The following is a 25,560-nucleotide window of genomic DNA, read 5'->3' as shown; positions in this document are numbered from 1 at the left end:
TAGATAAATGTGTGTTCTGACTGCTCTACCAACTAGATGTTCCCCATCTTTTTCCCTCTCCTTGGGCCTCCCTATTCCCTGAGACACAACAATATTGAAAATAGGCCAGTTAAGGGACTTCCCTGGTGGCGCAGTGGTTAAGAATCCACCTGCCAATGCAGGGGACACGGGTTTGATCCCTGGTCTGGGAGGATCCCACATGCCACAGAGCAACTAAGCCTGTGTGCCACAACTACTAAGCCTGCGCAATAGAGCCCGCGAGCCACAACTACTGAAACCCACGTGCCTAGAGCCCTGCTCCACAACAAGAGAAGCCACCGCAACGAGAAGCCTGAGAAGCCCGCGTTCCTCAACGAAGAGTAGCCCCCGCTCGCCGCAACTAGAGAAAGCCCTCGCGCAGCAATGAAGACCCAACTCAGCCAAAAATAAAATAAATTAATTAAAAAAAATTTTTTAAAGAAAATAGGCCAGTTAATAATCCTACAATTTGCCTTAAGTGTTCAAGTGAAAGGAAGAGTCACATGTTTCTCACCTTAAATCAAAAGACAGAAATGATTAAACTTAGTGGAAAAGGCATGCTGAAAGCCAAGACAAGCTGAAAGCTAGGCCTCCTGCACCAAACAGCCAAGTGTGAATGCAAAGGACAAGTTCTTGAAGGAAATTAAGAGTGCTACTCCAGAGAACACATGAATGATAAAGTGAAACAGCCTATTACTGATATGGAGAAAGTTTTAGTGACCTGGATAGAACATCAAACCAGATACAACATTGCTTTAAGACAAAGCTTAATACAGAACAAGGCCCCAACTCTCTTCAATTCTATGAAGGCTGAGAGAAGTGAGGAAGAAGTAGAAGAAAAATTTGAAGCTAGCAGAGGCTGGTTCATGAGGTTTAAGGAAAGAAGCTGTCTCTAGGATGAGAAAATGCAAGGTGAAGCAGGTTCTGATGTAGAAGCTGCAGCAAGTTATCAGGAAGATCTAGTTAAGATAATTCATGAAGTTGGCTACACTATATCACAGATTTTCTATGTCAATGAAATAGTCTTAATATGGAAGAAGATGCCATATAGGGCTTTCATAGCTAGAGAGTAGAAGTAGGCGCCTTGCTTCAAAGTTTCAAAGGACAGCCTGACTCTTTTGTTAGGGGCTAATGCCGCTGGTGACTTTAAGTTGAAGCCAATGCTTATTGACCATTACGAAAATCCTAGGGCCCTTAAGAATTATGCTAAAGCTACTCCGCCTGTGCTCTTTAAACTGAACAACAAAGCCTGGGTAACAGCACACTTGTTTACAACATAGTTTACTGAGTATTTTAAGCCCACTGTTGAGATCTAGTGCTCAGAAAAAGATTCCTTTCAAAATATTACTGCTCATCGACAATGCATCTGGTCACCCAAGAGCTCTGATGGAGATGTACAACCAGATTAATGTTGTTTTCATGCCTGCTAACACAACATCCGTTCTGCAGCCCATGGATCAAGGAATCATTTTGACTTTCAAGTCTTACTATTTAAGAAATAAATATCATAAGGCTTTGGCTGCCAAAGATAGTGATTTCTCTAATGGATCTGGGCAAAGGAAACTGAAAACCTTTTGGAACAGATTCACCATTCTGGATGCCATTAGAAATTCATGATTCATGGGAAGAGATCAAAATATCAATATTAAAGAGTTTGGAAGAAATTGATTTCAACCCTCGTGACTTTGAGGGGTTCAAGACTTCAGTGGAGGAAGTAACTTCAGTTGTGGTGGAAATAGCAAGAGAACTAGAATTAGAAGTGGAGCCTGAAGATGTGATTGAACTGCTGCAATCTCATGGTAAAACTTTCTCATGGATGAGGAGTTGCTTCTTATGGATGAGCAAAGAAAGTGGTTTCTTGAGATGAAATCTACTCCTGGGGAAAATGCTGTGAAGATTACTGAAATGACAACAAAGGATTTAGAATATTACATAAACTTAGTTGATAAAGTAGCGGCAGAGTTTGAGAGGATTGACTCCAATTTTGAAAGAAGTTCTACTGTGGGTAAAATGCTATCAAACAGCATTACGTGCTACAGAGACACTGTTCATGAAAGGAAGGCTCCATCGATGCAGCAAACTTCATTGTTGCCTTATTTTAAGAAATTGCCACAGCTACTCCAACCTTCAGCAACCATCATCCTGATCAGTCAGCAGCCATCAACATCAAGGCAAGACCTTCCATCAGCAAAAACATTACGACTTGCTGAAGTCTCAGATGATAGTTAACATTTTTTAGCAATAAAGTATTTTAAGTTAAGGTATGTACATTTTATTTTTACACATAATGCTATTGCACACTTAATAGATTACAGTATAGTGTAAACATAACTTTTATATGCACTGGGAAACCAAAAAATTTGTGATTCACTTTATTGAGATACTCGCTTTATTGCAGTGGTCTGGAATGGAACCCAAAATATCTCTGGGGTATGCCTGTACATGCTGATGAATCTCAAAGTCCATATCTCCAGCCCAGATTTGTTTTCTGTGTTTCAGTTATATATGTACACACACACACACACACACACACACACACACACACACACTCCACAGGCACTTACCTCAATATCAACATGTCCCAAACTAACTTTATCTTTTTCTATTTCAATCTTGGTTGTTGTTTTTTTTCTGCCAGCATTCCCTGTCTTAGTGAATGACGCACTAACCATCAGTACCCAACCCAGAGAGGTGTTCATTATCCTTGAGTCTTTCCACTTTTTCTCTCCATGCAAGCCATCAATCACTGGGTCTTAAATATTTTTATCTTCTAAATATCTTTCTAATCACCCCACTTCTCCTTATCGACACTAGTATTACCTTCATCCAGGCTACTATCACCTCCTAACTGGTCTCTCTGATTCCAGTTATTCCCTCTGAAACTGATTATCATACTTCAGCCAATTTTGATTTTTCAAAACTGCAGGTATAATTATGTTAATCAACTGTTTAAGATCCTACATTGTATTATAAGTGCCTTTAGGATAAATTTTAAAATGCATGCTATAACTCATATAATTGTTTATGTCCTTACTCTGCTTCTTTCCCCCAACCTCATTTTAACATTCTCCCCCTTCCATGGTTTAAAGCTTGAGGCATATTTAACTTCCCAGTTTCCTTAAAATATCCGTTCAAAACACTTCTCCTGGGCTTCCCTGGTGGCACAGTGGTTGAGAGTCTGCCTGCCGATGCAGGGGACACGGGTTCGTGCCCCGGTCCGGGAGGATCCCACGTGCCGCGGAGCGGCTGGGCCCGTGAGCCATGGCCGCTGAGCCTGGGCGTCCGGAGCCTGTGCTCCACAACCGGAGAGGCCACAACAGGGAGAGGCCGGCGTACCGCAAACAAACAAACAAACAAACAAACAAAAAAAACTTCTGAATGGCTCCTCCAGATCACAACTTGTAGTTCAATACCTTAGGAAAGGTTTCAGTGATGTCCAAAAATATGGATTAGATTTTATTTATTTTAACAGGCACTTAACAAGCACTTACTAGCCACTTTGTAAAACTTAACTCATTAGATTCCTATGATAATAATCCTACGAGGTAAACACTATTATTACCCCTATTTTACAGTTAAGGAAGCAGAGGTACATAACTTGCCCAAGACTTAAGATAGTGAGTAGGAGAACTAGGATTCTAATGTAGACATTTTGGTTCCAGAATCCATGTTCATAACCACTATGCAATGCTGTCTCCTAGGTATAAGATGTCCGTTCTTCGTATTTATATATTACTATTTACCTGTGCATACATTCTGGCATATTTTAATTACTTGCCTGACAAATTTTCTAGACTGTGAGCTCCATAAAGACGCACATATGTATTTTTAAAAATATACAAGTGAAAAAAGCAATGACATTACTAACTATAATCGACTGAAATCTATAAGTGTTTACAAGAGTGTAGGGGAGGATATATTTGCAATTACTCAATAAATGGCCTGAATAAAATATCATTTCTTCAGTTCAAGACATTTTAATGGTTCCTCTTGTCGGGCATTCAAAACAGTGATAATTCAGTGCACTTCATGAACCTTGTTTAAATACTGATTCAAACAAACCAACAGTAAAACATATTTTGGAGGAAAATGTGTAAAAACAAACACAGATTGAATATAAATTATATTAAGCTACCAGTACTAAATTTGTAGATCGTGATAGTGGTATAGTATATATTTTTAAAGTCCTTATCTATTACAGATACTTAGTGAAGTATTTAGAGGTAAAAATACGTGATGTCTGGGATTTGCTCTAAAATACTCCAGATGAATTTATGAATTACTTGTTCAAAGAGAAAAAAAAAATTCTACTGAAAAAATTCATAGAGACACATGGTGGCGCTGCAGGATAAGATGAAAAGAGTGCTTCTACAACACTGTGGGCTCCATTATTCACGGGAACAGAGAACATCCAACCCACTGAAAAGAGAGATATTAAGGAGCTTCACCTACAGACCTGCTGGAGGTTTATATACTCTCTAGAAGTTTCCAACTAAAAAAAGAATCAGAGCCTCAGTTTGCAAAATTAGAGCTGAACTTAAATTTTTCTACAAAAGAGGTTTCTTGAAGAAACCATGGAGATCAGAGGGGCACTCGTTCTGCGGAAAAGGCAAGTTCTGTTTATCTTTGTTTTACTGGGATTGTCTCAGGCAGGTCCTGAGTCTGTGCGCTATTCTGTGGCAGAGGAAACAGAAATTGGCTCTTTTGTGGCCAATCTGGCAAGGGATCTGGGGCTTGGGGTGGAGGAGCTCTCTTCGCGGGAGGCGCGGGTAGTGTGTGATGATAATGAAAAGCATTTGCACCTCGATTTGCTGACCGGGGATTTGCTCGTAAATGAGAAACTGGACCGGGAAGAGCTGTGTGACTCCACGGAGCCCTGTGTTCTGCATTTTCAGATGGTACTGGAAAACCCTTTACAGTTTTTTCGGGCTGAGCTGCATATCAAAGATATAAATGATCACTCCCCTACATTTCTTGACAAGGAAATAGTTATTAAAATATCAGAGAGTACCATTATTGGAACCACATTCCTAATGGAGAGTGCCCAAGATTTGGATGTAGGAAGCAACAGTCTCCAAAACTACACAGTTAGCCCGAATTCTCATTTCCACATTAAAATTCAAGACAGTGGTGATGGAAAGATATACCCTGAACTAGTCCTGCACAGAGCGTTGGACCATGAGGAGGAGCCTGAGCTCAGATTAACACTCATAGCACTGGATGGTGGATCCCCGCCCAGGTCTGGGACAACTTTGGTCCTCATCAAGGTCTTGGACATCAATGACAATGCCCCAGAGTTTCCTCAGAGGCTCTACGAGGTGCAGGTCCTGGAGGACACACCTGTTGGCTCTTGGATTATCACCATCTCTGCTAAGGATTTGGATGCAGGAAACTATGGGAAAATATCTTACACATTTTTTCATGCATCAGAAGATATTCGTAAAACATTTGAAATCAATCCACTATCTGGGGAAGTTCATTTGCGATCACACTTGGACTTTGAAGCAATACAGTCACACATTATAAATATTCAGGCAACAGATGGTGGGGGTCTTTCGGAAGAATGCACTCTTCTGGTTAAAGTAATAGATATAAATGACAATCCACCAGAAGTGACCATGTCATCAATTACAAAGATAATTCCAGAGAACGCCTCAGAGACCCTTGTGGCTCTTTTTAGTGTCCGAGACCAAGACGCTGGGGAAAATGGGAGGGTCGTTTGCTCTATTCAAGATGACCTCCCATTTTTTCTGAAACGGACCTTCAAGAACTTTTTCACTCTAGTTGCAGAAAAAGCACTGGACAGAGAGGAAAGAGCCGAGTACAACATCACCATCACCGTCACAGATATGGGAACCCCCAGGCTGAAAACCGAGCACAACATAACCGTGCTGGTGTCCGACGTCAACGACAACGCCCCCGCCTTCACCCAGACCTCCTACACCCTGTCCGTCCGCGAGAACAACAGCCCCGCCCTGCACATCGGCAGCGTCCGCGCCACAGACAGAGACGCGGGCGCCAACGCCCAGGTCACCTACTCGCTGCTGCCGCCCCTCGACGCGCACGTGCCCCTGGCCTCCCTGGTGTCCATCAACCCAGACAACGGCCACATGTTCGCCCTGAGGTCCCTGGACTACGAGGCCCTGCGGGCGTTCGAGTTCCGCGTGGGAGCCGCCGACCGCGGCTCGCCCGCGCTCAGCAGCCAGGCGCTGGTGCGCGTGCTCGTGGCGGACGACAACGACAACGCGCCCTTCGTGCTGTACCCGCTGCAGAACGCCTCGGCGCCCTGCACTGAGCTGGTGCCCAGGGCAGCCGAGGCGGGCTACCTGGTGACCAAGGTGGTGGCGGTGGACGGCGACTCGGGCCAGAACGCCTGGCTGTCGTACCAGCTGCTCAAGGCCACGGAGCCCGGGCTGTTCGGCGTGTGGGCGCACAACGGCGAGGTGCGCACGGCCCGGCTGCTGAGCGAGCGCGACGCGGCCAAGCACAGGCTGCTGGTGCTGGTCAAGGACAACGGCGAGCCGCCGCTCTCGGCCAGCGTCACGCTGCACGTGCTGCTGGTGGACGGCTTCTCGCAGCCCTACCTGCCGGCATCCGAAGCGGAAGCGGCGGACGCGGCCCCGGCCGCCCCTCTCACCGTCTACCTGGTGGTGGCCTTGGCGTCGGTGTCGTCGCTCTTCGTCTTCTCGGTGCTGCTGTTCGTCGCGGTGCGGCTGTGCAGGAGGGGCGGGGCGGCCTCGGTAGGTCGCTGCTCGGTGCCCGAGGGCCCCTTTCCGGGCCACCTGGTGGACGTCAGCGGCACGGGGACCCTGTCCCAGAGCTACCAGTACGAGGTGTGTCTCAAGGGAGGTACTGGGACGAATGAGTTTAAATTTCTGAAGCCGATTATCCCTAATCTTCCAGTCCAAGACACCGGTAGGCATATAGGAGAAAATGAGAACTTTAGGAATAGCGTTGGATTCAACATTCAATAAAATAATTTACTTTAAACTTCTAATATTTTGTCATTCTTGGCAAACTGTGGATCTATTTTGTCAATCTGTAATAGATTTTACGTTGGACGGTAGTTGCATGCATTATCATTCCTCATGTTCTCCTCACAGTTGCTTTAAAAATCTTTATTTGTGGCTATAATGACATGGAAAAATAATCTGTGTTCTGCTTTTTCATATATTTGGTCAAAATGTCATATTAATGGAGTTATTGCTAATTTTTTGTTCTGATAATGGCATAGTTATGCAAGACGATGTTATTATTTGGAGGTGCAAACTCAAGTATTAAGACCAAATGCCACAATGTATGTAATTTACTTCTAGACATTTCATCAAAGCATAGATACAGCAAAAATTAAAAATGCTGTTGTAGAGAACGGACTTGAGGATATGGGGAGGGGAAGGGTGAGCTGTGACAAAGCGGGAGAGAGGCATGGACATATATACACTACCAAACATAAGGTAGATAGCTAGTGAGAAGCAGCCGCATAGCACAGGGAGATCAGCTCGGTGCTTTGTGACCGCCTGGAGGGGTGGGATGGGGAGGGTGGGAGGGAGGGAGACGCAAGAGGGAAGAGATATGGGAACATATGTATATGTATAACTGATTCACTTTGTTATAAAGCAGAAACTAACACACCATTGTAAAGCAATTATACCTCAATAAATATGTTAAAAAAAAAGTGCTGTTGAAGCTGGGTGGAAAGTATATTGGATTTTACTGCACTATTCCCTTTGAAAATTTTCATCACAAAGGGTAAAAGTGCCACCTCTCCAGTATTCAGTAGTAGGGTATCTTACTTGTTTGTTTTTTGTTATATAGTGTTTTTCAAGAATTCACTTTATGACAAGATAAAAGTGACCACACTGAAAATTATTGATTTCTTAAGTAATTTTCCTTTTTTTTACTGTTGTCATTGATGCTGTTTTGGGAAGAGTCTTATAATGTTCCGGGATTTTATGTTGCTATTTTGTTTTCTTTCAATATACCACATTTGCTGGTTTAAATTTGTATTATTTTATGTTGTTCATTACGTAACTCATACGTTCATGGTATCATCTTGAGTAAATACTCCTCCATCAGAAGAGTACAGGTAAAAACTTCTTAAGAAATTAAAATGAAAATTCAAACTGGTAGAGAAATAAATTAGGTTCACTTTTCTATTGATTTTAAGAAGTAAATATAAAAACATCCTTAATACTTTGTGGCCTCTCTCAGATGTTCATAAAGAAGGAATGGGTCTATATTAATGGTTTATAGATGTCTCATGGTGTTCCAAATTATAATGTCTCCAATCTATAAGTGTACAGTTCAGTGGACACTTTGGTAACTAGAATGTAGTGTGGATATAGAGCTACTGTGCATATACATTTCTGTGATTTCTCTCATAAAATTAAATATTATAGACTAGATGATGTAGTAAAATGCAATTTTGCTTGACATTGTGAAATGGGTAAAACAAATTCCAGTTTTTTAGGAATTTTTTTCTTTGCTTCATGCAGTTTTTACTGGTCTTATTTTGTGTTGCAACAGATATTTACTAGTTGTGAGGATTTTATTAAATAGACATTTAAGCAGTACAATCCTGAAAAAGAATGTTTGGGCCCTCTTTATCTCTCAGAGTCATTAGAAGCAAAGCTTATGCTTCTTATGCTAAGAGTAAGAGTAGATAACAAAATATCCTATTTGAATGATACAGAAACAAACTTGTACACTACCAGATAGAATGGAATTCAAGGTCAGATATTTTATATAAGAAAATTTGGTGATGATTGAAGAGGTGTCAAAATCACTTGGGGTGGGGGGGAAGAGACTGATTACTTAGCAATGTTATTGGGAAAACTGGCTCACTATATAAAGAAACAAAATCCTTATCTCATGTGATATAAAAATAAACTTCATGTGGATCTAAGAGGTGAATTTGAAATATTTAATTGGAAAAAATGTAACAAGTCTAAGTAAAAATGTCTTTATGACCTTATTATTGATTTTGATTTCTTAAACAAGGTTTTAAAAGTGCCAACAATAAGGATAAAAATTGACAAATATTACTACCTCAAAACTAGAGGATAGCCCAGACAAGCTAGCAGATGACAGACAGGGAGAAGCTACTTGCAGCATTTTCACTGAGAAGGATTAATATTTAGATTATTCAGATAAATCTTACATATAGCAAAAGTCAGAAAGTCGGAAGAGCCAATAGAATATTTTTAAAAGGACAAAAGGGAAAGGAAATTCAAAAGAGGGGAAAACAGAAAGTCTGAGAAGAACATGAAGTGATACTCAACCTCATTAGTTGCTGATACACATGATAAAACAGCAGTTTATACCCATAGCATTAGTAAAGATGACAAATTTCCATCAAGTGGAACCATAGGAAATTGCATATACACCCCATTTTGAAGGAGTTTCAATAGTATTTAATGAAATTTAGTATGTACATACTTTATGATCCAGCAATTCTACTTTGGGGCATATAAGCCAGAAAATTCTTACACAGCTTTACAAAATGAAGTGCATGATAATGTTCATCTTGGGAAAGCAAAGAATAGGAGTCTATCTACATATCCATCAGTAAAGCAATTGATAAATAAAATGTGGAACATGTTTGTGAAGGATTATTATGCAGTGATCAAAAGGAGTGAACTAGGTGTACAGACAACCACATGAATAAATTCCAAATGTTTCAGAAGGATGAAAGAGCCTGAGATTTATTGTACATACCATATACATCCATATAATACATAATATCTTAAACTTATAGAAATATACAAATATATAAACATTGGAAGAAGAGAAGAAGGAACACATGTAGGAAAGAAGATGTGTGTTTCTACATAGGAGTGCAGACAGAAGTGTGAGCTATACCAATGTCAATGATAAGACATTGTTTAAATTGATTGCAGCATTATAGAGTTGATTTAGTATTGATCAGATGAAGTTGGTTTAAAAAAAACACATTATTTCTCTATTCTCTCAATAAGATCAATTTCCCATACTCCATGAAAGCTAAAAATTTGCTTGTCATTTTAAGACATAACAATATCCTTGAGAATTTACCTTTTTAATAAGGGTGGTATACATTATGTACACCAACACTTCCACTGAAAAAAATAGCTAATAAAACACTAATATATGTCAGGTCACAGTTAATGTTTAAAGGTAACTCAGAAAGAGAAAATCAGCCCCAAATCCACTATTTTCCGTGGGAACAATTGGAATTCTGGGATATGTGAACCTCTATTTTGATGGTGTATATGGGGGAGGAAATCAAAGCCTGACAAACTGAGAAGCTGATAGAAGACCCTCACTTCAATAAATATGGAATCCTCAGAACGACACCTTTATGGTAGTATTAAACTGGAAATGGATGAGCCCTTGTTTGCAATTTCAGCCTTGAACTTGAGTTTTAGTGTTGAACTTGATTTAAGGTGGTCACTGACAAATAGCGTTCCCAGATCCTGATAGAACCAAATGCAGACCTTCTATGAAAGAAGGTTTATTCATCTTAATCCTAGAATTATTCATATAAATAATTTTTATGTTCTTAACTTGAACATAAATATAACTGCACGCACAAGGAAACATGACACCATGAGTGAGAGCCAGCAGAAAACATATGACACTTGCAAACACACATAAACTTGCAAACACTTCAAATATTTTGATTATCAGAAACAGTCTATAAGAAGCTAACAACTTTAACTGAAATAAAAGTTACACCTGAAAATGTACAGGGAACAAGAAACAATAAAATGTGAAAGATTAGGAAAGAACCAAATAGAGTTCCTAGAACTGAAAAATATGATAATCAAAATTTTAAACTGAATAAAAGGTTTAATAGAAAACTAGATGCAGTGAAATAAAGAATTTGTGGAGCAAAAGATAGGTCAGACTATAACTTATCCCACATATAGCTCAGAGGGTTAATAAGGTGGAAAATATGGAGGATGTGGTTAGAAATGCAGAACAGAGTAAAAAAGTTTAACATATATTTAACCAGAATTTCAGGAGAGATGAGAAAGAATAATCGCTGGGAATTGTCCAGAATTGATGAAAACCTTAATGCACAGATTCAATAGACCCAAGTAAACCTAACAGGATAAATGAAAGATAACCATACCTGGAAACATCATTGTGAAATTTCAGAAAGACAAGACAAATTTCAAAAGACTTTTCTTTTTAAAGAAAAGTCATAGGAAAAAGACACTTAATCTTTAAACACATGACAGACTGAAAGCTATGTTCCATGTTGACAATTTCTCAACAGTATTAATGGAAACTAAAAGAAAGATACCTTCCAAGTGCTGAAAGAAATCAGTAAACCTTCCTGCCTAAATAGTCTCTGCATATGAGTCATCAAATGAGAGAATCAAATCAACTGGATGTCAGTTGGTTTTAAATTAATTAAGATCATGGGAAAGAAGTGGTATAAAGCTATTTTTCAAATATAACTTTATAGTTTTACTCTGTCCCTCCCTTGCCACAGTTCTGAGTCCAGGAGTTTGACCTACTCTGTTTCTAGCCTTCTTCATCCCTAGTGACATCTAATTTTACCTTAGTCTAGTAGATCTATATGACCATGGCCAATTTCTAAAGATGGTAGTCTTTTAGAGCTGCACCTCTGAAATCACAAATTCAAACGTACTTCTCTCAATCTACAACTTACATTCTTTCTCAAAGGGCTTCAATCATCACTCATACCAATAAATCCCACATTTGTCTCTGCAGCCCAAACCTCTTTCCTCAACTTAATTTATATAATGTAAGATCATTTATGTTAACAATTTATATGGATACTCTATGGACACCTCAATCTCAACATGTTTTAAATTAAAATTTTCTATTCCTCAAAACTAAACGTCTTCTCCATCTCTAAACATGTTCCTCTTTTCTCCTCTTCCTGTGTTTACTCTATCAGTTAATAGCGCTAACACTCTCCCAGTTCCCTAAGCCTGAAAAAAAGTACATTGACTTTTACTCCTTCCTATTCTACTCTGTGTCTAATCACCATATCCTGTATATTTTATCTTTATCATTCTAATACAACTCTATAACTGCATTTCTAGGTGACAGCAATATTATCTCTTACCTGTATTAATGGAACAACTTCTAATCCATCCCTTGCCTCTAGTCTCAACTCCTCTGTGATTTATCTTCAACTCTGAAACAGGATGATCTTCTTGAAAGACAAGAACACGGTCATGTCACTTTTCTATTTAAAACACTTTAATAGGGCTTCCCTGGTGGCGCAGGGGTTGGAGGTCCGCCTGCCAATGCTGAGGACGCGGGTTCGTGCCCCCGTCCGGGAAGATCCCACATGCCGCGGAGCAGCTGGGCCCGTGAGCCATGGCCGCTGAGCCTGCGCGTCCGGAGCCTGTGCTCTGCAGCGGGAGGGGCCACAGCAGTGAGAGGCCCGCGTACCGCAAAAACAAAAAACAAAAAACAAAAAAAACAAAACAAAACAAAAAAAACACTTTAATAATCTTACATTTCTATTGATGTGGATTCCAAATGACCTGGCATGGCTTACAAAATACTTGTTGATCTTTCCAATCTCAACTCTCACCATTTCTCTCCTCTTACTCTATGGCTCAGCCATACTGATCCTATTTCAGTTCTTCCAAAATACTTCTTTCATTTTTGGATTTGCACAATCATGTTTTTAGTTTGCTGGAAATTTTACCCCACACCCAATTTTTGTTTGGATTACTCAAACTCGTTTTTCATGTATCAAATTAGAATTAACTTTTTCCGGAAAAGTCTTTCCTCTACTTCAAATCCTGGTTAGATGACCCTCGTCTATGCTCTTATATTAGCATGAACTTTTGCTATCATGGCATTCATTATGCTCTATTTTAAATGTGTGACCACTTTTCTGCCTCCATCTTTCAGGACAGAAACTATGTCTGTCTGTTTACCACTCTATCCCTAACACAAAGTGTATGCTCAATAAATATTTGCTGAAAAAATTAATGAATGGATGATAATATACTTAGAATTATGTCTCTGGAAGTCCTGGGTCTACAAAACAGAATTCAGTTCCACAACTAAACTGGGTTCTAGTTTGTTCAACTTTTTAAAAATGTCGACAGAAACTGGACATGTCTTACATTATTCACTACTGTTGAGCACTTACTTTCGACTACACTTATGGAGTATCCCTAAATAAACAGTACCATTTACTCAGCCTGAAATGTCCAGCCTCCCCAAAACAATTATTTGTACATACCAGTTCAGTTTTAAATACATGACATTATCTTTATTGTCTTTTCAAAGCATATTTGCTGATATCTAAAGAAAACTAAGATCTTTGGTTCCCATTTCCAATTTTCCTGGGAACCTCTTGCTCACTAAGTCAATTACATAAAAAGGTCCTCTTAACTATTTTTAGTTGTTTTAGTTGTTTAGTTGTGTTGTCTTCACAGAGATTGCATATCTTATTTGAGGTTGGGACTATATCTTAAATATGCTTTTTATAGCCACCACAGCTCTAGAGATTGTGGTTTATTGTGTTAAAGACTGAATAGTAACAGCATCACAAGAACAAAACTGAGAAAAGAAAATAGGAATATAGGAGAAAGTATAATTCAGAGTCATCAACAAACACGCAAGATAAACTAATATTTTGTCTCAAACTTATTTGGCTTTGTTTAAAACCTGAGACTCCGCAGAGTCGCGTGGTGGCGCTGCAGGATAAGATGGGGAAATTTTTGTACCATCAGATGCTCTGGTTACCGTGAACCACTGGAACTGAGAGCTCCAGAGAAGCAGTGGTGATAAAAAGAGGCTTTCAAGAGAAAGCTAGGGAGCCAACAACGCCCTCGTCACCGAATTGCAAGTCTATAGATTCTCAATGGTCCAGGCTAATAGCTGAGAGGAGCAGTTTGAGACTGAATTGAAATATTTCCGCGGAAAGACGTTCGGCTAGGGAGCCAGGGAGCCATGGAGCCGGGAGAAAGAAGCCCTCAGCAGATAAGGCAAGCGCTGCTTTTCTTTGTTTTCCTGGGAGGGTCTTTGGTGTGTTCAGAGACCTGGCGCTATTCTGTGGCAGAGGAAATGGAGGTCGGCTCTTTTATAGGCAACGTGGTGAAAGACATAGGTTTGGGCGTGGAAGACCTGGCTGCGCGGGGGGCCAGAGTCATCTTTGATGACTATAAACCATACATGCAATTGGATCGGCAGACTGGCAACTTGATCTTAAATGAGAAACTGGACCGGGAGGCGCTTTGCGATCTCACCGAGCCATGCATATTAAATTTCCAGATATTATTAGAAAATCCTTTGCAATTTTTTCGAGCTGAGCTTAGGGTCAAAGACATAAATGATCACACTCCCACGTTTCTAGACAAACATATACTTCTGAAAATCTTAGAAAGTACTACTCCAGGAACCTCATTCCAAATGGATAGCGCTCAGGACTTGGATGTAGGAAAGAATGCTGTTCAAAACTACACATTAAGCCCCAATCCTCATTTCCACCTTAAACTGCAAGACAGTGAGGAGGGTAGAAAATACGCAGAGCTGTTGCTGGACCAACCTCTGGATCGAGAAAAGGAGCCTGAACTTAGATTAACACTAACAGCCCTGGATGGTGGGTCTCCGCCCAGGTCTGCAACTGCACTGGTGCGTGTGTTGGTCTCAGATATCAATGACAATGCCCCAGAGTTTGAGAGGTCTGTCTATGAGGTTTTGGTACCAGAAAACAGCCCTCTGGACTCCTTGGTCGTCAAGGTGTCTGCCACAGATTTAGATGCAGGACTAAATGGAGAACTATCTTATTCATTTTCCCACGTCTCCAGAGACATACGGAAAACATTTGAAATCCATCCCATTTCTGGCGAAGTCCGTTTAAAAGCACTTCTGGATTTCGAGTTAATTAAGTCTTATACAATAAATATTCAGGCCATTGACGGTGGGGGCCTTTCAGGAAAATCAGCAATTTTAGTTAGTGTTGTAGATGTGAATGACAACCCACCAGAAATAGTCATAACATCTCTTAGCAGCCCCATACCGGAAAATTCGTCGCCTGACATGGTAGTCGCTGTTTTTAGCTTACGAGACCAAGACTCTGGGGACAACGGGAGGATGGTTTGCTCAATTCAGGACAATCTCCCCTTTCTCTTGAAGCCTACCTTCAAAAATTTCTACACCCTGGTAACAGAGAGCCCTCTGGATAGAGAGAAAAGAGCGGAGTACAACATCACCATCACCGTCACTGACATGGGAACCCCCAAGCTGAAAACCGACCACAACATAACCGTGCTGGTGTCCGACGTCAACGACAACGCCCCCGCCTTCAACCAGACCTCCTACACCCTGTCAGTCCGCGAGAACAACAGCCGCGCCCTGCATATCGGCAGCGTCCGCGCCACAGACAGAGACGCGGGCGCCAACGCCCAGGTCACCTACTCGCTGCTGCCGCCCCTCGACGCGCATGTGCCCCTGGCCTCCCTGGTGTCCATCAACCCGGACAACGGCCATCTGTTCGCCTTGAAGTCCCTGGACTACGAGGCCCTGCGGGCGTTCGAGTTCCGCGTGGGCGCCGCCGACCGCGGCTCGCCCGCGCTCAGCAGCCAGGCGCTGGTGCGCGTGCTCGTGGCGGACGACAACGACAACGCGCCCTTCGTGCTGTACCCACTGCAGAACGCCTCGGCGCCCTGCACCGAGCTGGTGCCCAGGGCGGCCGAGGCGGGTTACCTGGTGACCAAGGTGGTGGCGGTGGACGGCGACTCGGGCCAGAACGCCTGGCTGTCGTACCAGCTGCTCAAGGCCACGGAGCCCGGGCTGTTCGGCGTGTGGGCGCACAACGGCGAGGTGCGCACGGCCCGGCTGCTGAGCGAGCGCGACGCGGCCAAGCACAGGCTGGTGGTGCTGGTCAAGGACAACGGCGAGCCGCCGCTCTCGGCCAGCGTCACGCTGCACGTGCTGCTGGTGGACGGCTTCTCGCAGCCCTACCTGCCGGCCTCGGAAGCGGAAGCGGCGGACGCGGCCCCGGCCGCCCCGCTCACCGTCTACCTGGTGGTGGCCTTGGCGTCGGTGTCGTCGCTCTTCGTCTTCTCGGTGCTGCTGTTCGTCGCGGTGCGGCTGTGCAGGAGGGGCGGGGCGGCCTCGGTGAGTCGCTGCTCGGTGCCCGAGGGCCCCTTTCCGGGCCACCTGGTAGACGTCAGCGGCATGGGGACCCTGTCCCAGAGCTACCAGTACGAGGTGTGTCTGAAGGGGGGCTCTGGGACCAGCGAGTTCAACTTTCTGAAGTCTGTTGCCTCCAATCACCAGGAGTCTGTAAATGATGTAGAGGAAAACTCAAACTTTATAAATGGTTTTGGATTCAGTTAGGAATTTTTTGGTTTTTCAGAGCATTCGGGATGAAAGTTAGTTTTCTCTAAATATACCGTTTCCATTAGCCTTTTGGGCCATAAAGAATTTCTTGATTTTTTTTTCTGATTTCATTTTGCTAGTTAAGGAGATTAGAAATTTTATTTGAGAATATACTCATACTTACTCTATTATTTCTATTTTGATGGAGACAAAGAACTTTCAATTTTACTTCATTACTGAAAAGTCAGGAATATTTGTTAGTTTTTCAACTTTTCATCATCAAGCACCATTGATTAGAAGATGACCCCAAACCCATTCTCTGACTGTTGTCCAGAAACTTTTTCTAAATTTTTGATGTTGTGGTTACTTAGGAGATGAGCATGATACAAATATAATGAATTATTAGTAAATCTTCTGTTTAATCTGATATTATGCCTCCTTGTCTTAAACTTTTACATGGAGAAATATCTGAAAAAACGGCATGTTTTTGTTTCACAGTAGTATTAAATGGAAAAGACTACAATTTATCCTATACTTAAAGGTGTTTTCTCTTTTTTTATCAACCTGCAGTGTATAATATATGAGTAGTATTGAAAGATTATTAGGTTATTTTAGGATATTTAAATAATAGATTCCTTTTGTGGTGTCTGTCTAGCCCACCCCATCTTTTTCTGGAAACTTCTCTCTTCAGTAAAAATGTACTGTTGCAGCCATGTTTATTTTATATGACCCATCTCCCTCTGTGATTTCAAACAACAAGACAAGGTGGTAGACATTACTGATCCAAACTGACCCAATCTCATTATCTATGCTTAAAAAAATGACTTTAGAAACTGGTTATAGTATCTCTGTTAGAAACTTAGCAAGAAAGTGATACCATATTGGCTAAATACATGAAAGAAGCACAGAAAGCCAATCTACTTAGAGACAAAAAGGAAGGAGATGCCTCATTGTGGATTTTCCAGTCGCTCCCAAATGTACTTTCTCTCTTGAGCTTTTGGAAGTAAATATGAAATTTTTAGATAAATTTCCCTCTAAATAAGATAGCTAAGTGGATTTTTTCTCTTATCAAAAGCACTTTTAGATATGCTTGCATGGATTGGACCTTACTATTAATTTGAGATGTTAAAAATTGTGGTTTTCATATTAATGTAATATTTAGGATCAAAAGGTTGTGGAATATTAGTAGTCTGTTAGGGACAAGAACAAGCGTTTGTTAGAATATACAATTTTGAGAAGAATTGATGGATATATCCAAACTGTACAGTCTTTGGAGTGTTTAATAGAAATTAGAAATTCTTAGAAAATTCTATTATATAAGAGTTTGAATATCATTAGTGTCATAATAGCTTTACTGCAAAATAACACTGATAATGTAAAAATGTGGTCTAAGAGATGTATGCCTTATTTGTAGGCTCATTATAGCCTTGTTATTATGTTCTTTCTTTTTAAAAATATATTCCTTTGCTTAGGGGAACCAGGGTATTTTGTCATTCAGTGAAAAAACATTTTAGATCATTTTGAATTATTTCAAATTACTATTCAAAGGAGCATAGAAAAAAAGTCACTTGAGAACATGCTGTCTTGTTTATTTAGCTCATACAATGAGCTAGGATGTTAGCAAAACAGGGGGCTTCTACATTAGGAGGAGAATCCATCTATCAGAATTGTAAAATTAATTTATTCATTGATCTATTTAACAGATATTTGTTGAGTATCTACTAGGTGCCAGGAACTATTGTAGATGTTGATGGATGTAGAAGTGAACAAAACAAAGTTCTTAAACTCAAGAGTGACACAGAAAAGAAACAATTAAATGTGTACATATATGCTGTATAAGATGGTGACCAATGCTAGGGAGAAAAAGCAGGAGGAGATATGGGAAGTGCCCTCATATGCATTTTTCCACAGTTTGAAAGTTTCATAAAATCATAAAATCTCTGACCTTATATAGAAAGGGTATTATAAATTGGAATGAACTAATAGTCTTTTTCCTTGATGTGATTCAACCAATGGAAACCACAATTCTGGCACATAGGGTGCGTAGAATTTGAAAGGAAATCTAGAGGAATTCAAACTTTTTGCTGAGAGAACTTTAAGAAATCACATAGGTATATATTGTTATTTTTACAAGATGACTGATCACTTTTAAGTCTTCTTTCACTTATCAGTTCTCCTCAGAATACCCCACCCAGACGACAGGTTCTAGAAGATAGGGACAATGTCTGGATTGCTTACTGATGTATTTCAGAGCCCAGTACACAGATATCAGTCACACTCCTTTGAATGAAGGGATGAATAGTTATAATTGCATGGTTTTCTGATTACATCATCTCCCCCAAACCATTTTCAAACTCCCAATAGCCATCTAGATTATTATATACCAAGAGAATGCAATTGCAGCAATTCTTTTCGAAAACAACGCATGATGGCGCTGCAGGCTAAGACGTCAAAAAAAAAAAAAAAAAAAAAAAAAGCCCAGGAAATGCTACGAACTCTACCTCAGATCTCCAGCGGAAGAGAAAAACCTGTAAGCAAAGCTCAGCACCAAAAACTCCAGGGAATGCTGCTCGCCGACATTCCTGTACAGGTTACCCACTGGGAGATTCACCACTGTCTCAGTCCCATTGCTACCTAAGATAGAGCTGGCCCCTGTTCCTGGAAAGGCGTTTGTGGGAGTAAAGATGGAGGCCGGAGGGGAGCGCTTTCCTAAACAAAGGCAAGTCCTGATTCTCTTTCTCTTGCTGGGAGTGGCTCTAGCAGGCTGGGAATCCCGTCGCTATTTCGTGATGGAGGAAACTGAGAGCGGCTCCTTTGTGGCCAATCTTGCTAACGACCTGGGGCTGGGAGTGGAGGAGCTAGCTGCGCGAGAAGCCCGGGTGGTCTCCGAGGACAACGAACCCTGGCTGCAGCTTGATCTACAGACTGGGGAGTTGATATTAAGTGAGAAACTGGACCGGGAAGAGATGTGCGGCCCCACAGATCCATGTGTAATGCATTTCCAAGTGTTACTGAAAAAACCACTGGGAGTATTTCGAGCTGAGCTACTGGTGAGAGACATAAACGATCATTCTCCTGAGTTTCCTGAAAGAGAAATGACGCTGAAAATCCTAGAGACTAGCCCTCCTGGGACCGTGTTTCCTCTGAAAACAGCCGAGGATTTGGACGTGGGCAACAACAACATCCAAAACTACAATATCAGTCACAACTCTTACTTCCATGTTTCCACCCGCAACTGGGGGGACGGCAGGAAATACCCAGAGCTGGTGCTGGACAAAGAGCTGGATCGCGAAGAGCAGGCCGAGCTCAGATTAACCCTCACAGCGCTGGATGGCGGCTCTCCGCCCAGGTCTGGCACCGCCCAGGTCCGAATCTTGGTCTTGGACGTTAATGACAACGCCCCTGAGTTTGCACAGACGCACTACCAGGTGCAGGTCCCAGAGAACAGCCCTGTAGGCACCCTAGTTGTCAAGGTCTCAGCTAGGGATTTGGACACTGGAACAAACGGAGAGATATCATATTCCCTTTTTTATAGTTCTCAAGAGATAAGCACAACTTTTGAGCTAAACAGCATTTCAGGAGAAGTTCGACTAATTAAAAAACTAGATTTTGAGACAATATCCTCATATGAGCTGTATATAGATGCGTCTGATGGTGGGGGACTTTCTGGAAAATGCTCTGTCTCCATTGAGGTGATGGATGTTAATGATAACTCCCCAGAACTAACTATTTCATCACTTACCAACCCCATTCCTGAAAATTCCCCTGAGACAGAAGTGGCCCTGTTTAGGATTCGAGACCGAGACTCAGGGGACAACGGAAGGATGACTTGCTCCATCCAGGATGATCTCCCCTTCCTCCTGAAACCATCTGCAGAGAACTTCTACACCCTAGTAACAAATGGGGCGCTGGACAGAGAGAGTAAAGCCCAATATAATATCACTATCACCGTCACAGATATGGGGACACCGAGACTGAAAACCGAGCACAACATAACCGTGCTGGTGTCCGACGTCAACGACAACGCCCCCGCCTTCACCCAGACCTCCTACACCCTGTCCGTCCGCGAGAACAACAGCCCCGCCCTGCACATCGGCAGCGTCCGCGCCACAGACAGAGACGCGGGCGCCAACGCCCAGGTCACCTACTCGCTGCTGCCGCCCCTCGACGCGCACGTGCCCCTGGCCTCCCTGGTGTCCATCAACCCGGACAACGGCCACCTGTTCGCCCTGAGGTCCCTGGACTACGAGGCCCTGCGGGCGTTCGAGTTCCGCGTGGGCGCCGCCGACCACGGCTCGCCCGCGCTCAGCAGCCAGGCGCTGGTGCGCGTGCTCGTGGCGGACGACAACGACAACGCGCCCTTCGTGCTGTACCCGCTGCAGAACGCCTCGGCGCCCTGCACCGAGCTGGTGCCCAGGGCGGCCGAGGCGGGCTACCTGGTGACCAAGGTGGTGGCGGTGGACGGCGACTCGGGCCAGAACGCCTGGCTGTCGTACCAGCTGCTCAAGGCCACGGAGCCCGGGCTGTTCGGCGTGTGGGCGCACAACGGCGAGGTGCGCACAGCCCGGCTGCTGAGCGAGCGCGACGCGGCCAAGCACAGGCTGCTGGTGCTGGTCAAGGACAACGGCGAGCCGCCGCTCTCGGCCAGCGTCACGCTGCACGTGCTGCTGGTGGACGGCTTCTCGCAGCCCTACCTGCCGGCCCCGGAAGCGGAAGCGGCGGACGCGGCTCCGGCCGCCCCGCTCACCGTCTACCTGGTGGTGGCCTTGGCGTCGGTGTCGTCGCTCTTCGTCTTCTCGGTGCTGGTGTTCGTCGCGGTGCGGCTGTGCAGGAGGGGCGGGGCGGCCTCGGTGAGTCGCTGCTCGGTGCCCGAGGGCCCCTTTCCGGGCCACCTGGTGGACGTCAGCGGCACGGGGACCCTGTCCCAGAGCTACCAGTACGAGGTGTGTCTGACGGGAGGCTCTGGGAGTAATGAGTTCAAATTCTTGAAGCCTGTCTTCCCCAATATTCTGGAATCGGACCTTGGGAGGAAGTCAGAAAGAAGTTCAACCTTCCAGAATAGTTAGGTATCTAAAACTTCCCCAATGCAAACATTAGTTTTGTCTCCTACACCTTTCCCTTTTTTAACCTAGTAGTAATCTTTAATGCTACTTGTCTGTCTTCTTTTCTGTTTTTTCTTAGTAATACTACTCATTGTTTTGTTGGCCTGTTTGTCCTATAATTATTTTTACAATTATTGTTAGTAAAAATTTTATATCAGGAAATTTCATATTTCTGATTAAACTTTTAGTATTTATTTCTAAATGATAATATGAAAGTTAGCCTCTCAGAATAAAAATAATTCTAAGTTTAAAAGTACATTTCTCACTATATGACACTACATAAAAATGTCTGATCCCTTTTTATCATATTTCATTTTTTAATTACTGGAAGTTTTTTAAGTTTTTATTATTTACACAGTTAGACTTGTCTATAACCCGTCTTATGTTTGGAGTGGAATCAATTTATATTTACTTATGTCCAATTTCTTCCAAGCTCTGTTTGGATTTTTGTTTTACCAATAGGCAGCAACATGTATAATTTCATGCTATTTATTTCAAAAATCACACTTGTAATCATTGGACTTTCACTCTGAAACATTGCATATGTTATCTCATGCAAGTATATATTTATCATCTATTCTTTCTCATCTAAATTAATGTTGAAAATACTTGTAAGTTCTTCCTTATATCTAACTGAAGTTGTGATCCTGTTAAAGAGTTTACTGATACGAGGTTGACTATGTTTAAGGAGTTCTTTAGACGTGACCAAGTAATGCATTGCCTGCAATTGTCCCTTGCTATTGTAGATGAATTCTCAAGTGAGCTCCAAATTCTGGGCCTAGAGGAGCTTTTGATGACACAGCATTCCAATATCTGCTTGCCTTTGGATGACGACATTGTTCTGGTTAATAGGGAATTTGAAAGAAAATGCATTGTAGAATTAATATTACTTAACCAAAGAAAGCTTAGTAAAGGATATGTTGGTGAGGGAGTTGAATGATTTGAAGAAATAATCAGCTCTGTTGTCAGGACTCCTCTATCTCCAGGAGCCTCATAAGTGGATACTATAGAATGGTGTGGTTGGCAGAGTAATGGCCCCTAAAGACATCCACATCCTAATCCCTGGAACCTGTGAATATTCTGTGTTGTATTGCAAAAGGAAATTAAGGTTCAGAGGAATTAAGGTTGCTAATCAGTTAGTCTTAAAATAGGGAGAATATCCTAGATGATCTGGATGGGCCTGATTCAGTCAGTTGAAAGGCCTTAGAGCAGAGCTGAGTCTTCCCTGAGATGAAGAAAGGCTGACTGTGGGCAGCAGCTTCTCATGCCCCAGACTTCCAGCCTGCTCTTTCTAATTGCCTGCTCTACAGATTTTGGACTTGCCTAGCCAGCTCACCCAACCAAGTAAGTCACTTCCTTGCAATAAATCTCTTAATATATATCTCCTGCTGGTTCTGTTTCTCTGGTTGAACCCTGACTGATACAGATGTTGGTACCTGGAAGTGGAGTGCTGCTGTAACAAATAACTAAAAATATGGAAATTGCTTTGGAATTGAGCGGCAGGCATAGGCTGGAAGAATTTTGAAGCACGTGTTGGAAAAAGCCTAGATTGCTTTGGACAGACTGTTAGTTGAAATACAGATGTTAATAACTCTGCTAGCGAAGACTCAGAGGGAAGTAAGGAGTATGGTGGAGAAAACATATATTGCCTTATAGATTACCTAAATCAAAACCTTAGGAGACTTGGTAGTAATATGGATGTTCCCTGGTGCACAGTGGTTAAGACTCAGCCTGCCAATGCAGCGGACAGGGGTTCGAGCCCTGGTCCAGAAAGATCCCACATGCCGCGGGGCAACTAAGCCCGTGTGCCACAACTACTGAGCCTGCGCTCTAGAGCCCTCGAGCCACAACTACTGAAGCCTGGGTGCCTAGAGCCCGTGCTCTGCAACAAGAGAAGCCACCGCAGCAAGAAGCCCACGCACTCTGTGCACCGCAACGAAGTGTAGTCCCTGCTCGCCGTAACTAGAGAAAGCCCATGCACAGCAACAAAGACCCAACACAGCCAAAAATAAATAAATAAATAATTTAAAAAAAAAAGTTTAAAGTCACTGCTGATGAGGGCTCAGAAAGAAATGAGGAAAATGTTATTGGAAACTGGAGGAAATAGAATCCTTGCTACATAGTGGCTGAAAACTTAGCTGAATTGTGTCCTGCAGTGGAAATGTGGGAGGAAAAGGACTTGTAAGCAATGAAATTGGATATTTAGCTGAGGAGATTTGGGCTGAGGAGGCATGGGTTGACAGTACAATGTGGTTTCTTCTTGCTGCTTATAGTAAAATGTGAGAAGAATGAAATAGATTGAGGGAAGGACTGTTAAGCAAAAAGGAACCAGAATATGATGATTTGAGAAATTCTCAGCCTATTCAGATTGTAAAAGATGCTAAAATTAGGAAAGTGTGTTCTGGAGAGAAAGCCAGTGATGTCACAGGTGTACAATATTTGTACTAGGCATACACATTGAGATGATACTATAATGAGATGTGATCTTTGAGGACCTTAAATATATTTTTTATGTGGGATGGATGTGAATCTTTGGGGACAAGAGGGTGGACTGTGGTAGGGAGAATAATGGCCCCACAAAGTATCTATGTCCTAATCTCTGGAACCTGTGAATATCTTATGTTATGTGGCAAAGGGGAATTAAAGTTGCAGATAGAATTAAGGTTGATAATCAGCTAACCTTATAGGAGATTACCCTAGGTTATCCAAATGGGTCCAGTGTAGTCACAAGAGCCTTTAATAAGAAGTGGAAGTGGGAAACAGAAAAGTCAGTATCAGAGTGATGTTCTGTGAAAAAGACTGAACCAGCCATTACTGAGTTTGAAGATAGAAGGGAGCCAAAAATGAGGGAATGCAGACAGCCTCTAGAAGCTAGAAAAGGCAAGAAAATGTATTCTCCCTTAAAGACTCCAGAAAGGAATATAGTTCTACCTTAACTTTAGCCCAGTTTAACTTCTGACCTCCAGAACGGTAAGATAATTTTGTGTTGTTAAGCCACTAAGTTTATGGTAATTTGTTACAGCAGCTATAAGACATGAATACAAATGGCTACCAACAAAGCCATTTCTAAGCCCATTTTTCTTTTCCTTCCCCTACTCTAGTCCAAAATATTCATATTCCCATAATCTCTTGCAGGTAGGAGTGTCATATAACTTTGTTATTGCTACTGATGTAAAAGTATAATTGGGAATTGGGATTAAGGGAAATATTTTTGAAAGGGGTAATCTGAGGTGGCATGTTCCTTAGGACTTTGCCCATTTTCCTTTTTCTTAACTGGCATGGGTAAGCCTTGAGTTGAAGCAGCCAACTTGCAACCATGAGATGAATACCATAGAACAAAGGTTATATACTAAGTATGATAAGATGGAAAGCCCTTGAATTTCTTACAACATTGTCAAGCTGCTGCAACACCTCTGTGCTACCTTCTCCCAGGCTTTATGTTGCACTTTATAAATAAACCCCTATGTGATTAAACAACTGTAGTCAGGTTTTCTGTTGATTACAGACAAATGCATTCCAAGCTGACACATCTCTCCTCCTCGTGAGTAAGGTTGATTTACACAGTTGTCTGACTAGGTCCTATGTTGTCTGTTTAAGATGTATGAGATGTTTGTCAGAAAAATAGTTTTACCTTCCCTTAGGTGTTATCAAGGGACAGTACTCTGAGTTACTATGGCTGACTTTATATCTTTATTCAGTCATTTCTCAATTTGACTAATATAAACACACACAGATAATTGAACTTTCAAAGGAATCTTCCTAGTTGGTAGCAACCCAAAAAGTTGAGTTTTGGAAAATAGAATGAGAAAGTGACCTGATAAATGCCAGCTATACTATTAACCTGCATCAGTGGTGTCCTTACAAGACGACTGGAAGTTTAGAACACTTGTTTCCCTCTCTGGCAGGGAAGTGGCACAGCCAAAAATTTTACTTAGTAAAATAAATTGACTAAATATGAGTCCTGAAAATCTTCATAAGAAGATCAGCAGTCTACATGTTTTGTAGAATATGCCTGATGGAAGGATCAGAAATTCCTAACAACATTTTCAGTACACAGAGATGTGTGTTTTGAGGCCTCAGTGTGTCAGGAGCCATTACTCCTTTCCTGTCTTACTTTACAAATATTGGT

The 25,560-nt window shown here is 42.1% G+C and overlaps 3 protein-coding genes across 3 annotated transcripts; all 3 read left to right on the top strand.

Moving 5' to 3' along the window:
• The first annotated feature begins 4,592 nt into the window (after positions 1-4,592).
• On the top strand, positions 4,593-7,531 carry LOC132422044 (protocadherin beta-14). The gene has a single exon (XM_060006879.1). It carries the CDS (start codon positions 4,593-4,595, stop codon positions 6,990-6,992), a length of 2,400 nt encoding a protein of 799 aa, XP_059862862.1. The 3' UTR covers positions 6,993-7,531.
• Positions 7,532-13,956: 6,425 nt separating this feature from the next.
• On the top strand, positions 13,957-16,702 carry LOC132422043 (protocadherin beta-18-like). The gene has a single exon (XM_060006878.1). It carries the CDS (start codon positions 13,957-13,959, stop codon positions 16,345-16,347), a length of 2,391 nt encoding a protein of 796 aa, XP_059862861.1. The 3' UTR covers positions 16,348-16,702.
• Positions 16,703-18,788: 2,086 nt separating this feature from the next.
• Positions 18,789-24,885, top strand: LOC132422041 (protocadherin beta-15-like). The gene is made up of 2 exons (XM_060006877.1): positions 18,789-21,272; positions 22,178-24,885. The coding sequence occupies exons 1-2, from the start codon at positions 19,014-19,016 to the stop codon at positions 22,211-22,213; spliced, it is 2,295 nt and encodes a 764-aa protein (XP_059862860.1). The 5' UTR covers positions 18,789-19,013; the 3' UTR covers positions 22,214-24,885.
• Positions 24,886-25,560: the final 675 nt, after the last annotated feature.

Source organism: Delphinus delphis, chromosome 3 (assembly GCF_949987515.2).
Source record: "Delphinus delphis chromosome 3, mDelDel1.2, whole genome shotgun sequence".
In the NCBI taxonomy this organism is placed as follows: Eukaryota; Metazoa; Chordata; class Mammalia; order Artiodactyla; family Delphinidae; genus Delphinus; species Delphinus delphis.
Note: the sequence above shows the minus strand (reverse complement) of the source record. Positions and strands in the feature narration are given on the sequence as shown.

Excerpts from the sequence above, each read along its gene's own strand:
- LOC132422044 (XM_060006879.1), top strand. The coding sequence starts at position 4,593 with ATGGAGATCAGAGGGGCACTCGTTCTGCGGAAAAGGCAAGTTCTGTTT.
- LOC132422043 (XM_060006878.1), top strand. The coding sequence starts at position 13,957 with ATGGAGCCGGGAGAAAGAAGCCCTCAGCAGATAAGGCAAGCGCTGCTT.
- LOC132422041 (XM_060006877.1), top strand. The coding sequence starts at position 19,014 with ATGGAGGCCGGAGGGGAGCGCTTTCCTAAACAAAGGCAAGTCCTGATT. Across the intron at positions 21,273-22,177 it reads CCCAGAGCTACCAGTACGAG|ATGAATTCTCAAGTGAGCTC; the intron begins GTGTGTCTGACG and ends TTGCTATTGTAG.